This window comes from Sus scrofa, chromosome 12 (assembly GCF_054392235.1).
Source record: "Sus scrofa isolate SSC_HxYL_T2T_F1_AM1 chromosome 12, Sscrofa_HxYL_maternal_Yorkshire_Landrace_v2.0, whole genome shotgun sequence".
In the NCBI taxonomy this organism is placed as follows: Eukaryota; Metazoa; Chordata; class Mammalia; order Artiodactyla; family Suidae; genus Sus; species Sus scrofa.
The window spans coordinates 26,168,358-26,183,970 of NC_139394.1; the positions used below are offsets into that span (position 1 = coordinate 26,168,358).

Here is a 15,613-nt window from a genome sequence, read left to right on the forward strand (position 1 = left end):
TGACAACTGAAATCATCTCCCAACACTGCCAAATATTCCTGGGGGAGAAAACTATCTCCCATTGAAATCTACTGGCCTCGAGAAACTAATTCTTTTTACTTTGTTGGCTGCACTCATGGTATGCATAAGCTCCTGGGCCAGGGATCAAACTCATGCCATAGCAGTGACCCAAGCCACAGCAGTGACCATGCCAGATCCTTTAACCACTAGGCCACCAGTAAACGTCAAGAATCTAATTCTTGGGAGCTCCCATCATGGCTCAGAGAAAACAAATCTAACTAGTATCCATGAGGATGCGGGTTTGATCCCTGGCCTTGCTCAGTGGGTTAAAGATCCGGCGTTGCCGTGAGCTGCGGTGTAGGTCATAGACAGGGCCCGGATCCCGCATGGCTGTGGCTGTGATTCAACCCCTAGCCTGGGAGCTTTCATATGCCCCAGGTGCAGCCCTAAAAAAAACAAAAACAAAAACAAAAAACCTAATTCTTGAACAGATTTGAAAGGTGTGATTTTCAAAACCCTTTTGGGTGGAGTTCCCGTCGTGGCTCAGTGGTTAACGAATCTGACTAGGAACCATGAGGTTGAGGGTTCGATCCCTGGCCTTGATCAGTGGGTTAAGGATCCGGCATTGCCATGAGCTGTGGTGTAGGTCACAGACATGACTCGGATCTGGCCTTGCTATGGCTCTGCTGTAGGCCGGTGGCTACAGCTCCGATTCAACCCCTAGCCTTGGAACCTCCATATGCTGCAAGAGCGGCCCTAGAAAAGGCCAAAAAACAAACAAACAAACAAACAAAAAAAACCCTTTTGGAGAGAAAAGGACAGCAGTGAGACCTTAGATCTAGGGTGGAATTCACCATCTGGTCTTGGCCTGACGTGCCTCACCCTTCATGTGGAAAGAATCCCTACCCTGCCAACAATGTAGGGGAAATAGAAGGATAAAAGGAGGTGAGGTCAGAGACTTTACCCTTTTATTTTTATTTTTTTGTCTTTTTTTTGGGGGGGCCACACCCACGGCATATGAGAGTTCCCAGGGTTAGGGTCAAATTGGAGCTGTAGACACAATTCTACACCACAGCCACAGCAACACCGGATCCGAGCCACGTCTGTGACCTACACCACAGCTCACAGCAACACCCACTGAGCGAGGCCAGGGATCGAACCTGTATCCTCATGGATCCTAGTTGGGTTCATTACCACTGAACCACAACAGAACTCCAAGGTCAGAGACTTTAGAGTAAGGAATCCTTATGAGAAAAAAAGAATGTCTGGCCATGCTTCAAGGCTGAAACAGCCTGAAGCAGCTACTGGTTGTGAAGATTCTGGGCAAGAAGACAGCGTGTGGGAAGATGGCCAAGCTCTGTACCAATGCCTCCTGTCGCCCACCTTTTTCTTTTCTTTGTTTTTTAGGGCCACACCCATGGCAAATGGAGGTTCCCAGGCTACGGGTCTCATCAGAGCTGCAGCTGCCAGCCACAGCCACGCCAGATCCGAGCCATGTGTGCAACCTACAGCACAGCTCACGGCAATGCTGGATCCTTAACCCACTGAGCGAAGCCAGGGATGAACCTGCATCCTCATGGGTGCTAGTCGGGCTCTTTACCACTGAGCCACAACGGGAACTCCTTTCTTTTTCTTTTTTCTGTGGCATGTGGAAGTCCCTGGGCCAGGGATCAAACCTGCACCACAGCAGCAACCTGAGCCACGGCAGTGACAATGTCAGATCCTAAGTTCCACTGCAAGGGGACTCCATTGCCTACCGTTTTCTTAAAGTGTAATGTATACATATAGAAAAAGGCACTTAGTGTCCAGCTTGATAAATTGTTATTTTAACTATAGAGGTTTTGTTTTATTTTGTTTTGTTTTTTTGGCCATGCCCACATCATACAGAAGTCCAGACCAGGACCTGAACCTGGTACCTGCCACCGTGGTAACAATGCCACATCCTCAACCGCTAGGCCACCAGGGAACTCCCTTAATTGTAGAATTCGAATCCTTCCAAACTCAGGAAGAAAGAGCAGGGCACCCGTTGGAGGGCAGATGCTGGCACGGGGCAAGAGGTGGAAGAAGTGGAGGGAAGTCAAGGCCTATGTGTGGAGTGTGTTTGGAAGCCTGTGGTTCCAGAGCATTCCTCAGTGGCAAGGTGTCCCCGGAGAAGGGCTTAAAAGACTCCCACTTTGGGAAGGAGTAGGGGATGGGCAGGAGAGGGCATGTTCTCGGGTGGGGGAGGGTCGTGCACACACACACACACTGGGAAGGTGACCCAGGGAGACGGAGTAACACTGCAAGGACATGAGGGCAACCAGCCTAACCCCGAAGGGCTTGATTCCCTGTCTGGGAAATCCAGGCCATCTTAACACGACGGGCAGCCAGGAAGAGGAAAATGGGGCAGAAGAACCACCAAACACAAGCACCTCCCAGGAGGGAAGTTCATGCAACAAAGAGACCCCCATGAGCTGGGAATTTCTATCCCAAGATAGCTGAGAAAGTAACTGACGGCTCACCACCTCTCTTAAAGGGTTAACACCGGGGCAGGAAGCCAGATGAAAAGACTTTAAATTGGGAGTTCCTGTCGTGGCTCAGTGCTAACCAACCCGCCTAGTACCCATGAGGACGCAGGTTCGATTCCTGGCCTCACCCGGTGGGTTGAGGATCCCAAGTTGCCATGAGCTGTAGGGTAGGCCAGCAGCTACAACTTCGATTCGATTCCACCCCCTAGCCTGGGAACTTCCATATGCTGAGGGTGTGGCCCTAAAAAGACAAAAAAAAAAAAAAAAAAAGGTAAAAGAACTGACTCTTTGACCCAGGAACACCGCTTCTTGGACTCTGTCTTACAGAAATACATCAGTACAAAAGGCATGTGCAATCAACTATAATTTAAAAATAAAAAAACAACTTTAAACTTCTCTGGTCTTATCAGTTTACCAAAGAATCAAGACCAGCAACAGCCTAATTGCCGCAAGCAATCCCAGGCTGTAATTACTCTTACATAGATGTGCAGACTGGGAAGGGTACAAGAGCTCAGGCTGCGTAAGCTATGACATCGGGCGCCTTCCCTCAACACCGCCCCAGAGGACTGAGGGCTCTGGGAGAGTCGCCAGGCAACGGTGATGATGGGAACAAAGCCCAGCCCCCGTGGTTTTCCCCTTAACTCCCACTCTGGGTTATACAGGTACCTCCTGCGACCACCACGGCCTTATCTGAGATACAGAGGGAGCCATCCAGCCCCCACGCCCTGTCCTAGTGAAATTGCCACTCATGCTCCGTAACTCAACTCCCTGAGTGCCACTGAAACCACAGCTTCTGCTGTGAATTGGCCCCAGTGAGTATTCTATTGGCAGGGGGACTACAGGGAGCTTTCTTCTCAGCTCCTGCTAAGGGGACAGTAGGGTATTTGGCAAATTGCAGCTCAAGATTTCTCTCTGCTAATGAGAGGGAAGCGCAATAAAGAAACCAACTTCAGGAGTTCCCATCGTGGCACAGAGGAAATGAATCCGACTAGGACTCATGAGGTTTCGGGTTCGATCCCTGGCCTCGCTCAGTGGGTTAAGGATCCAGTGTTGCCGTGGCGCTGGTGAATCTAATTCTTGGGAGCGCCCATCATGGCTCAGAGAAAACAAATCCAACTAGTATCCATGAGGATGTGGGTTCGATCCCTGACCTCGCTCAGTGGGTTAAGGATTTGGCGTTGCTGTGGCTGTGGTGTGGGCTGGCGGCTACAGCTCCAATTAGACCCCTCGCCTGGGAACCTCCATATGCCATAGGTGTGGCCCTAAAAAGACCAAAAAAAGAAAAAAAAGAAACCAGCTTCAGAATGACATCTGAATTGTCCAGTCTGGCTTGGGAATATTCCACATTCCTTACTGGCAAGGACTAGAAATTTCTGTCTGGAAGTTCACGATGCTTGCACTGCTGCAACGGCAGGGGGAAGATGCGACTCAGAAGCAACAAGAAAGCTGTTTCGGCTTCCCCTCCACGGCTGTGGGCAGGAGACACTCCTGAGCTCTGCCCGAAGAGAGTGACTAGTATGTTCTCTCGCTCTCTGCTTACAGTCTAGCAAATTCTCACACCTTCCCCAGCGATGGAAAAAAAAAATAGAAGAAACAAAGGGTTTAGGTTTCAGATCTCTTTCCTTTCCAGCTCCTGCTGTGTTTGCGGCTGGCATGTGGGCAGAGAGCACGTTTCTATGGAGATAACGATAAGCAAAGATTTAGGTGCTCAGAGGAGGCAGTGTCAACAAGTTTGATCATGGAAGGACGGCATCGACGGCTGACAGCGTCTCCAGGACGAGGGAGCATCAGGGCCGCAAGGGGGGGGGGCTATCAGGGGCTTGCGTCCCTGTGCCTCCCTCGTGTGCCCCCCCACCCCCCACCGGGGCGAGGTACTCACGTGGCCTCTTCAAACACCCGCACTCTCTCACAGCCTTCTGGGGGCTCCCGTTTGAAGACGTAGCTGTGATTGGGCCGCGGGGAGGCGGCAAAGGCAAGGACTGGAGATGGGCTGCCATCTTCAAGGAAGGCGGGGTGGCCTGGAGAGGAAGCTGCACACAGAGCAAGGCTGAGTCCGGTGGCACTAAGGGGAGGCCTCGGCTTGCCCCAGCTCAGGCCTTGGTGCCAGGAGGCAGGACTGGGGGACAGGGACCGTGGGTGGCTGTGGTTAAGCTCAACCGGGTGTTTGTCTACACCCTAGCTTAAAACACCTCTGAGGCAGCTTCCAAAAACACATAGTCTGCTATACAGGATACATAATACAGTTGGACGGATGCAGAAGTCAGGTCTCATACCAAGGCCACACGCCGGGGAAGTAGGCTGCGTCCGACTGGAACGCCAAGCCTCCAACGCAAAAGAATCCGCACGTCTGTGGGTCTGCCTTCTCGCAAGACTGCACCGCCCTGCCTGCCAACATACCACAGCTTCTTCCTTTCCACAGCCTTGAAAATCTATCCCTTCTTCCAGGAAGAGCTCTCCTACTGACTCAGAGAGGCAGTCCTGGTTCAACCCCACTCGCAGGGATAAGAGTCCTCTCCCTTTCTGCACAGTCAATGTACCCAGACCCGGGCGGTTGCCAATAGTGACTCTACCTGTATTTAATGCCCACGTATTCTTTTGTATTCTACGGTCTGTTTACCTGCATATTGTGAAATCATGCCCTTGACCAGCTGTGAGGTGCTGGTGCTGCTGTGAGGATCAAGTTAGGAGATACAGGCAACAGTGCTTTAGAATGGCAAGGTCATTATCACCGGGAAGAAGGCCTCCAATCCTGGCCTCTCAGTGACGCGGCCACAGCACAGTGCAAAGTGGAGACGTCGAGTCAGAAAGCCTGGGTTGTGATCTGGGTCAAACTGTGTGACCCCGGGCAAGCGACTACATTCTTTTATTTACAGGTTCACAACCACCCTGAGATGTCTTGCTGGTAAGGGGGACAGTGGATACCCGAACAGGCTCCTGGGCTTTCCTAAGCTGAACCTCAGCCCAAAGCGGGGGACGGGAGGGACCGCTTCTTTGGATTACAGTGGGCTCTAAGTGCAGACACTTCATATCAATTATAAAGCAGAATCTACATCCAGGACCAGTAGGACAGACAGAATAAAGATGACTCATAAAGATAATTGAGTTGGGGAGGGGGAAGGATGGACGGGGTGGGGAGGGGGGTGGTTCAGGTGGGGCATATGCACACCGAGGGGTATGCAATGATTGGCCAGTGGGGATCTGCTGTACGGCTCAGGGAACTCAACCTGACTTTTCTGTCTTTTTGCCTTTTCTAGGGCCGCTCCTGTGGCATATGGAGGTTCCCAGGCTAGGGGTCGAATTGGAGCTGTAGCTGCCACCCTACGCCAGAGCCACAGCAACGTGGGATCCGAGCCGCGTCTGCGACCTACACCACAGCTCACGGCAACGCTGGATCCTTAACCCACTGAGCAAGGCCAGGGATCGAACCCACAACCTCATGGTTCCTAGTCGGATTCATTAAGCACTGAGCCACAAGGGGAACTCCATCGACCTAATATTCTGAGAGAATCTATTCGGGAAAAGAATCTAAAAGAGAATGGGTGTGGGGGCATGTCGCACTGAATCACTCTGTTGGAGAGCAGAAATGATTACAACGCTGTAAATCAAATCTACTTCAACAAAACTTTGAAAAATGGGAAGCGAAAAAAAAAAAAAAAAGATTCTAGTTGGTTAGTGAGTAAAAAAGGCCCAGTCAGAAACTGGTGAGAGGTGGCAAGGGCAGGGACAGACACTCCAAGTGGGCCCTGCGGTCTCAATGACCCCACCCCACAGCTTACCTTTGTCGGTGGGGATGGATGCCAGCTCCTCAGTGGCACCCCGGTGTTCCTCACGGCTGGTCTGGCCAGAAGGCTGGGGGGATGCCAGGGGCATGGAGGGAGAGCTGGCAAGGTTTCCAGGCTCCAGGAGGAGGAGGGGATGGTCACAGCTGCCGCTCTGGGGGGGAGCCGGGGCGCGGTGCCCGTCAGGGATTTCAAGGATCTGCCGGGGTTGAGGATTGGTCAGGACACTCAGGCTGGTCTCTTCAGGCCGGGGACCTGTAGGGTCCCCCCCCTCACTGTCCTCATCGTTTCACAACACACAGTGACAGCAGGACACCATTTCCTCGTGTCACCGACGTTCCCAACAACCCCCAATCTGACAGGCCACCTCCTGCTGTGGCTCCCGGAGCACTGCCTTCTTTTCCCCCAGAGAGCATTTTATGACTACATATTATTTACCGGTTTCATCAGTGTGTTGCCCCCACTAAGCTGTGAGCCTCACGAGGGCAGGGACCTCCTGTGTGTCAGGCTCTGGGAACACAAGGGTGACTAACGCATGGGGACATGGAGGGGGCACGCCACCAGGACACTGCAACAGCTGTGTGCCTTTTGGGACAGGCGTGCAGATTATCATCATGCATTAAGTACACCCGCCCCCGGTTTTTTGGGGTTTTTTTTTTTTTTTTTTTGGTCTTTTTGTCTTTTGGGGCCACACCCACATGGAGGTTCCCAGGCTAGGGGTCAAATCGGAGCTGTAGCAGCCAGCCTACACCACAGCCACAGTAATGCCAGATCCGAGCAGTGTCTGTGACCTACACCACAGCTCCTGGCAACGCCGGATCCTTAACCCACTGAGCAAGGCCGGGGATCGAACCCGCATCCTCATGGTTCCTAGTCAGGTTCGCTAACCGCTGAGCCACGACAGGAACTCCCCACCCCCGTTTTTAACATACAAAGGTCCCGGTATCCACGGCTCACCCGTCTGTGTGCATGTGCAAAATCCTACATGCACACACTTGAAAACCAACCAGCAAGTAAATTATAAACTGAGGAGTGTGCCCATGAGAATTATATTAATACTGCCCAACTGGCATTCCCCAGTTGTCCTGTGTCAGTATAAACCTGTGCCTGAGACTACAGAAAAGGAAGCAAATAATTCTGCCAGGTATGGTGGGGGGAGGCTGCGCACAGGTGACTGGGCATGACGGATGAGCGCCCTGTATCTGTGTCACCAGCCAGAGATGGAGGGATGGGTACCGGGGCTGTTTGAACTGAGGCACAGCTGGGTGACGGTGATGACGGTGAGGGTGACAGCGGCAAACTGTGAGCTGCTGCTTGGGCTGAAGAGTGAGACCTTGTCCCTTCCTCACACAGCTGGGGGCCTTGCTCCTTCTCTTTCCATTCACCCCCTAAAAGCCTTCCCCAATGTACCATCCAGCTCTGCCGTTCTTGGGATCAAGTCCATTTGGGTCTCATAAACTCAATTTATGTTCCTTCCACGGGATGATGTTCCCATGTGTGACTCTCTCTCTCTCTTTTTTTTTTTTTTTTTTTTTGTCTTTTTAGGGCCGAACACGTGGCATACGGAGGTTTCGGGCTAGGGGCTGAGTCAGAGCTGCAGCTGCCAGCCTGTGCCACAGCCATAGCCATGCCAGATCCAAGCCACGCCTGCGACCTACACCACAGCTCACGGCAACGCCAGATCTGAGTGAGGCCAGGGATTGAACCTGTGTCCTCGTGGATACTAGTCATATTCGTTTTTGCTGAGCCACAACAGGAACTCCCCATGTGGCTCTCTTAACATGCACGTGCAGCCTGTGAGCCCCTAGGCGGCACGCGTTCGCCGTCCCCGTGTCCAGACGCAGCAAGACACTGCCTGTCTGCGCATCCAGGGTGCCACCCCTACTCACCCGCAGCAGCTCCTCTTCGCCCTGCTCCTTCACAAACACCTCCTCCAGCTCTTGGTTGAGCCCTTCCAGGCTCCGGTGCAGGCAGGGGCTGAGTCGCAGGACAGGGGACCCTGAGGGGAAGCTGGGAGGGGACGCCTGAGGAGGAGGCAAATGAAGCCATCACTGAACCCCACCAAGCCTTGTACAGTTATCGGGTCTGACCAAGGGGCTAACGGTCAGGTCTACACAGCAGAACCAAATAAGTACAGGAGAATTCAGGGACAGTTACAATTGAATTGGTCCATTTGGTGGGGTTTTCTCCAGGGGGCAGAGCTTTGAGAGATCTAAAGTGTGCTTTTTTTTTTTTTTTTTTTAATTTATTTTTTTATTTCATTTTTAAGTTTTAGTTTTACAGCTGTACCAGCTGTGGAAGTTCCCGGGCTAGGGGTCAATTTGGAGCTGCAGCTGCCAGCCTACACCAGAGCCACAGCAACACCAGATCCAAGCTGTATCTGCGAACTCCACCGCAACTTGCAGCAACACCGGATCCTTAACCCACTGAGCGAGGCCAGGTATGAAATTCGCATTCTCATGGACACCATGTCAGGTCCTTAACCCACTGAGCCACGATGAGAACTCCCTAGATTGCGCTTTTAGAGTCAGCATCATTGCCTCAGCTGCGCAGGGGCTGGGGATGGAGGAGAGAGACCACACAGCAAGAAGCCCTTTCCAATGCCACTCGGCAAATCCAAGTTTGCACCAAAACTTCATTGGACCCTCCGTGGCCTTAGGGTGGGTGTGCATTGTGGGAGGGGTGGGGTTGGGGGGCAAGGAGGAAGCCAGAGGGGACAGGCTTGGGGAAACATACCATCAGCGCTCCCCGCACAGCATGGTCCCCTTGGAGGGGGGAGCCCCGTTCCTTCTCCTTCCCACTGCGGCTCAGCTTTGTCCGCTGCAGCTGTTGCTTCAACTTGGTGATCTGACCAAGAGAGAGGGGAGGACAGGCGGGTAAAGCAAAGCGAAAGTGCCCTGGGTCCCTTCTTCCAGGGCAGCTCCCGCCTGGTGCCCAGGAAAACACATAAAAGGAAAGTGGAGGCTAATCTTCCATCTCAGAATCCCTCAGTGGTGTTCAGAACTATGGGGACAGGTTCGGCAAGCTGGACACCATATTAACCGGATTATTTGAGTTTTGGAATTACCGCGTATTCCGCAGATGGCTCAGGGTCTCCCAAATTCTAAATATGCGACACTGAAACCATTTTTGTCTTTCACGGATTCCAAAGGCATGGAATACGACCCTATAAATAGAAACGGGAGGGAGTTTCCATCGTGGCTCAGTGGTTAATGAACCCGACTAGGAACCATGAGGTTGCGGGTTCGATCCCTGGCCTCACTCAGTGGGTTAAAGATTCAGCGTTGCCGTGAGCTGTGGTGTGGGTCGCAGACGTGGCTCGGATCCTGTGTGGCTGTGGCTCTGGCGTAGGCTGGTGGGTGCAGCTCTGATGAGACCCCCTAGCCTGGGAATCTCCATATACCGTGGGAACGGCTCAAGAAAAGGCAAAGAGATTAAAAAAAAAAAAAATAGAAATGGAAAGTAATGGCTTTGAAGTCCCACCTCAACGTCCATTCACAGCCATCTCAAAGGCCCTGGGTCCAGGAAGGATGGAAGGATTTCCCCCCATTTTCAAGCAGATGACACTGAGCAAGGCGCAGCCTCTCAAGAAGGAATATCAGCTGGTGTCCCAACTTCACCCCCAGTGACAATCATGGAGCATCACCAACACCTCTGAACACTGTCACAGTCACATCTGTAATCCTGGATCTCTTCACTCTTAGTGCATATAACCTCCTCACTCCGATAATTACAAATTTTAAATACACCAGCCTTAAATACTTCAGATTCTCTCTGTTCTTACGACCAAGAGGGCAGAAGCTACTCCCCTGGGAAGGGTGAGCCCTGGCAAGCGGCACCCCCCCACCCCCGCAGCACGCTGCCAGGCGGAGCTGGGTTGGGAGCCCTGGAATCTAGTCTATGCGTTTCTCTACTCGCCCTCAATCATTGGGACCCTCAGGAGAGGGAAGGAGGGCCAGGAAAAACTGTGTGAGAACACATCGCTATTTTTCTCTCTCCTTTTTTGCTTTTTTGGCTGCACTCGTGGCATATGGAAGTTCCAGGACCAAGACTGAATCCAAGCTGGAGCTGTGACCCACGTCACAGCTGCAGCAATGCTGGATCCTTAACCCACTGCTCGGGCCAGAGTTTGAACCAGCAACTTGACAGAGACCAGCAGGATCATCAATCCACTGCACTAGAGCAGAAACTCTATTTCTCCCTCCTTTTAAAAATAAGGCTGGGGGCGTTCCCATCGTGGCTCAGCAGTTAACGAACCTGAGTAGGATCCATGAGGATGTGGGTTAGATCCCTGGCCTCGCTCAGTGGGTTAAGGATCTGGAGTTGCCATGAGCTGTGGTGTACATCACAGACCCATCTTGGATCTGGTGTTGCTGTGGCTGTGGTGTAGGCCGGCAGCTGTAGCTCTGATTCGACCCCTAGCCTGGGAACCTCTGTATGCTGCGGGTGCAGCCCTAAAAAGCAAACAAATAAATAAGGCTAGGAGTTCCCATCATGGCTCAATGGGAAAGAATCTGACTAGCCTTCATGAGGTTGCAGGTTCAATCCCTGGCCTTGCTCAGCAGGCTAAGGATCTGGTGTTGCTGTAAGCTGTGGTGTAGGTTGCAGACGTGGCTCAGATCTGGCGTTGCTATGGTTGCGGCTGTGGTGTAGGCCAGTGGCTACAGCTCTGCTTCGACCCCTAGCCTGGGAACCTCCATATGCTGTGGGTGTGGCCCTAAAAAGACAAATAATAATAATAATAATAATAAGGCTGGATGAATAGTTAAGTAGCGAACGAGCCTGGGGGCTTCCAACTCTCAGAAACTCACTCTCTCCAGTCTCTGAACCCCTTTCCTGGATCAAAGCTCAAGGTGACACGAGAACAATGGTCACTCCCATCCTGTGCTTGGCTGCTGGAGGGCACCAGGAGTCTCCGGCCAAGCCCCTGCCTGCAGGAGGGTTTGGACTCCTAAAGCCAAGCCACCAGGAGGTTGGGAGGCAGCTATGAAGGCGTCATCCCATTAGGAAGAGGCTGGGTCAAGGCAAGTGAGACTGGAAATGTGAGTTGGCTTTGGAGCAGAGGCCTCCACGGTTGGGGGGTGGGGGGCGGGTAGACAAGGCCATTGGCCACAGAGTCAAAGGGGGCAGTACCTCTTTTCGGTGGTCTGTGCTGCCCCAGGACGCTGAGCGCTTGTGTGTGCAGGAGCTGGAGCGCTCACCTTCAAGCTCTTGCCAGGACAGGGGGGTCTGCAGAGAGAGAAACCCGGTGAGACAGGGGCTTCTCCAGCAGGCCCTGGGGAAGCAGACACACCATTTCCCAGACGGAGATGGTGGCTCTTTGCAGTCATCTCTCATCTGCTCATCCACCTCTGGACACTGCCGGCCTCTTTTATTCTTTCAGGCTTCTCCACCTGCACTGCCGCTTCCCAATCCACCTGCTCCAGGAGACCCTCCCGGATGAGCCACGAAGGCCCATCTGGTCTTTATGATTCTCTATGACTTTCACACACGGACGGGAGCCCCAGCTATTTATTCTGCATGCTTCTCCCCAGCAGTGAGGACAGGTATTGTCCCTTTCCATCCCCACCAGCTCCAAGAGAGCACGGCCGGGCTCAGGGAACCACTGGCATCCGAGACGCCCTCCCCATCTGCATGCCCAGCACAGGCCCAGGTTTCCTGGGAGCCCAGTGAAAAGCAGTTACCCGAAGGGACTCCATTAAGGAATCATGAATTAGTTGACTAGGAAAAAGGTCAACAGAGACAGCCCTTTCTCCACCCCGAACCTCTGTGCTTGTCCTGAGACTCCTCCCTGTACACGGAGTAAGTGACGGGAGCCCTCCAAGTCTCCCTAAATGCGCAGGGAGGGGACCTTTTCAGAAAGGAGGAAGCCAGAATTTTGTGCTCAGCCCTGACTGCTGACCGCTTTGGGCTTCATCACAGCTCCTTCTCCTGGACTCTGCTCTGCCCCTGGCAAGAACCGGGCTCTCGGGGCTCTCAGTCTGCCACCCTCCCTCCCAGCTGCACAGAAGATGGGGGAACCAAGATGGAGGCAGAGGTGGGGGGGTGTCTGTAGACCCACTTCCTGAGCTCCCACTGGAGGGAGGAAGCGGTTGGCTCTCAGCATGATCCCTCCCCACCACCAGCATCCCTCCTTTCATTCCAAGGGAGGGGCCCAAGGGGACCGCTCCAGTGGAACCAGTTCCTCTTGAACTTCTTTGCACAAGCTGCCAAAACCATGAGGGCCTGGGAACCGTCTCCTCCAACAGATCTGCTGACCTCCCCCGAGGGGTTGTTGCAAACAGAAATGGGGGAGGAAAAGAAGGAAAAAGCCCAACAATTCACCACCCAACAGCTGTGAAGAAGAGCTCGGCGGGGGCAGTCTGAGCGCGGGGCTGTGGGAGCAGCCGTCCCGCTCGCCAGCTGCAGAGGAGAAGGCCCACAGGGGCCCAGCCCTGCCTCTTCCTTCTCCCAGCTGCCCACCCATCAGGACCTTTCCTGGGCTCTGTGACAACTGCCCCGACTCCCTTCCCTGAGGCCAGCACCACAGGGAGACCCCCCGACCCCCCAAGATGCATCCCCACTATTCCTACTTTAGCAAAAGGGCAGACAGCACGTTCTCCGGCTGGCACCCCAAGGCCCTCGAGGTGGAGCTGGCTCTGACAGTGCACGGAAACCAAGCAGCTGGTCTACTTCCAAATGCCTGCATCTCTCTACACCAGGGTGTTGGAGGTCCCTAGTGGCCTAGCGGCTGAAGGATCCAGCACTGTCACTGCTGTAGTGCAGGTTCGATCCCCGGCCTGGGAACTTCCACATGTCATGGGCATGGCCAAAAAAACAAAACAAAAATCCAGTATGTTGGCAGACAGAGCCTCAGAAAAGGCTGCTGCATATCCTGAAAAGAGAAGTCCGCCTCTCCCACAGCCCCCAGAGCCCAGCAGATGTGCACAGGCTCCTTCCACCGCCAAAGCCAAGCCTATAGCGAGCTAGGTCTGTTCATCAAAGCCCTGGAAAGGTGGCAGAGGCTACAGGGCAGGTGCGACAAAGGTGAAGGTGCCAATGCTCATTTCCCTTCCTTCGGGAAGCTCCTGCACGCACAGGTGGGTGGCAACAGGGAAGCGAAATCAGCCACACTCAGGCTGCCACAATTCCACTCACATCTCTTGCAAACTCTTCCACTGCCTCTTTCTTCAGAGAGATGTGAGGGGGTGGAAGGAGAGACGTGGGCTAGCTCTGGGGGTTAGAAAGGACGTGAAAACTTAGAGCAGCTGGGGTCATCTCCTCCCTCCACCTTGCCTCACCTCAATCTGCTTGGCAGCATTTCCCAGCATCTCCTGCCTCCCCTGGAAACTGCTCTGCTAAGGCCATCACTCTGCCTTGACACCCACCCTGACCAGAGACCTCACCATCTTATCCTCCATCCGTGAGCTCCCCGTCCCTGGCTCCCTGTCCTACCAGCAAATCCAGCTCCAGCTCCTTTTTCTTTCCTTATCCCTTGACCTCTAAGCCTGGCCTCCCCATCTCAGCTCCCCACTGACCAGCTCTCAGGAAGCCCTTTCTAACTTGTCCATCCCACATGACCTGCTGCTTCCCTCTGCATCTCTTCTCTTCGGAGGGGTTCAGGGTATACGTCATTCAGCGTAAACTCACTCAGCGAAGAGTTTCCCAATGCAGACTGTGTGCCAGGCAGTGCTGCAGGGGCTGGGGACACGACAAGGCACAGACTGACAAAAATCCTTGTCCCCTTTGCGTTGACATTCTAGTCTAGTTTAAACAGTGCTAGGTACTAAGAGGAAAAAGTATAGCGAAGAAGGGCTAGGAGGAGTTCCATCGTGGCGCAGCAGAAACGAATCCAGTGGGGAACCATGAGGTTGTGGGTTCGATCCCTGGCCTTGCTCAGTAGGTTAAGGATCCGGCGTTGCCCTGAGCTGTGGTGTAGGTCGCAGATGCGGCTCCGATCTGGTGCTGCTGTGGCTGTGGCGTAGGCTGGCGGCAACAGCTCTGATTAGACCCCTAGCCTGGGAACCTCCATATGCCACAGATGCAGGCCTAAAAAAGGACAAAAGGGCTAGGAGGGCTGGGCGGGGGAACATGATTTTAAATGTCAGGGAAGTGTTCAGTGAAAAGGTTAACATCTGATGGGAACACAAAGGAGGTGAGGAGGGAGCTGTGTGAATATCGGAGGTGAAAGCAACCCGGATGGAGGGCAGAGTCAAGTGCAAAGGAGTGAATCTGGGTACATTCGAGAATGACAAGGAGGCCGGCGTGGCTGGGGCACAGCGAGCCACGAGCAGAAGAGATGAGGTCAGCAGGTGGACAAGTAGAAAATGACCCCCCAAGAAATCAGGTCCTAGTCCCTGGAACCCATAAATATTACCTTATGGGGCAAAGTTTCGGCAGAAGCGCTTAAGTTAAGGACCTTAAGATGGGAAGAGCACCCCGGCTTATCCTGGAGGGCCCTGCATGTTGTTTCAAGTGTCCTTAGGAGCAGGAGACAGAGGGAGATCAGACACTCACAGAAGAAGACGAGGCCATGTGACCAGGGAGGCAGAGACAGGGGTGATGTGGCCACAAGCCAAGGAAAGCTGGCAGCCACCAGAAGCTGGAAGAGGCAAGGAACAGGTCTCCCAGGGAGCCTCCAAAGAGAGCACAGCCCTGCCAATACCTTGATCTTGGCCTGGTGGAATGGAATGCAGATTTCTGGCCTCCAGAATGGTGAGAGAATACATTTCTGCTGTTTTAAGCCACTAAGTTTGAAGTAATTTGTTATATCAGCCTCCAGAACCTAATACAGTAGGTTATTATACATTCGAAGCTCTTTACATGCTGGGCTTAAGGATTCTTCAGGCAGGCACGTGCTCAGGGTGGGCTTTGGCCCCTCCCACAGAACTGGGAGCATCAGGCGTGGGGACCATGCCCCGCCCCTGATTTCCAGCACCCCTGGGTGGACAGACCCCCTCCTCCTGCATCTCACCACAGACATCTGGGCCAAGGTTTCCTGGGAGCCCAGAAATATCACAGCTAAGGAAGGCTACCCTTCAAAGAGGGACCCTTCAGGACACAGCAGGGGCCAAGCCATGCTGAGCAACGGCACCACAAGTAGTCGTTCCAGACGGCCCTTTGCGAGCAGGATAAAGCTTGAGCTCAGCAGGGCAGCCATGTTTGTCAAAGGGACTCATGCAATGGAACAGATGTATTTTAACACCCTGGCCCAGGGGGAGCAGCCGAGGGAGAAGCGGGGCTCCTCACTAGCCAACTAAGCAGATGATGCTCGGATTATGCAAAACTGGATGTGGGTTAGACCAAGGAAGCTTTGCCCGGGAGTCTGAAATCCCAGAGCAACACGGG

At 53.4% G+C, this 15,613-nt stretch overlaps 1 protein-coding gene across 3 annotated transcripts in view; it reads right to left on the reverse strand.

Moving 5' to 3' along the window:
- FAM117A (family with sequence similarity 117 member A) overlaps positions 1–15,613 on the reverse strand; it is a 54,600-nt gene that overhangs the window by 2,151 nt on the left and 36,836 nt on the right. For 2 of the 3 annotated variants that reach the window (XM_003358095.6, XM_084984732.1), the window contains 5 exons: positions 11,420–11,515; positions 9,023–9,133; positions 8,176–8,310; positions 6,284–6,485; positions 4,387–4,537 (listed from right to left, as the gene is read on the reverse strand). In XM_003358095.6, the coding sequence (XP_003358143.3) occupies positions 4,387–4,537; positions 6,284–6,485; positions 8,176–8,310; positions 9,023–9,133; positions 11,420–11,515 (695 nt within the window). Of the gene's footprint in view, positions 1–4,386; positions 4,538–6,283; positions 6,486–8,175; positions 8,311–9,022; positions 9,134–11,419; positions 14,284–15,613 lie in introns of all 3 variants that reach the window. The other variant, XM_084984731.1, reaches the window with a different exon arrangement.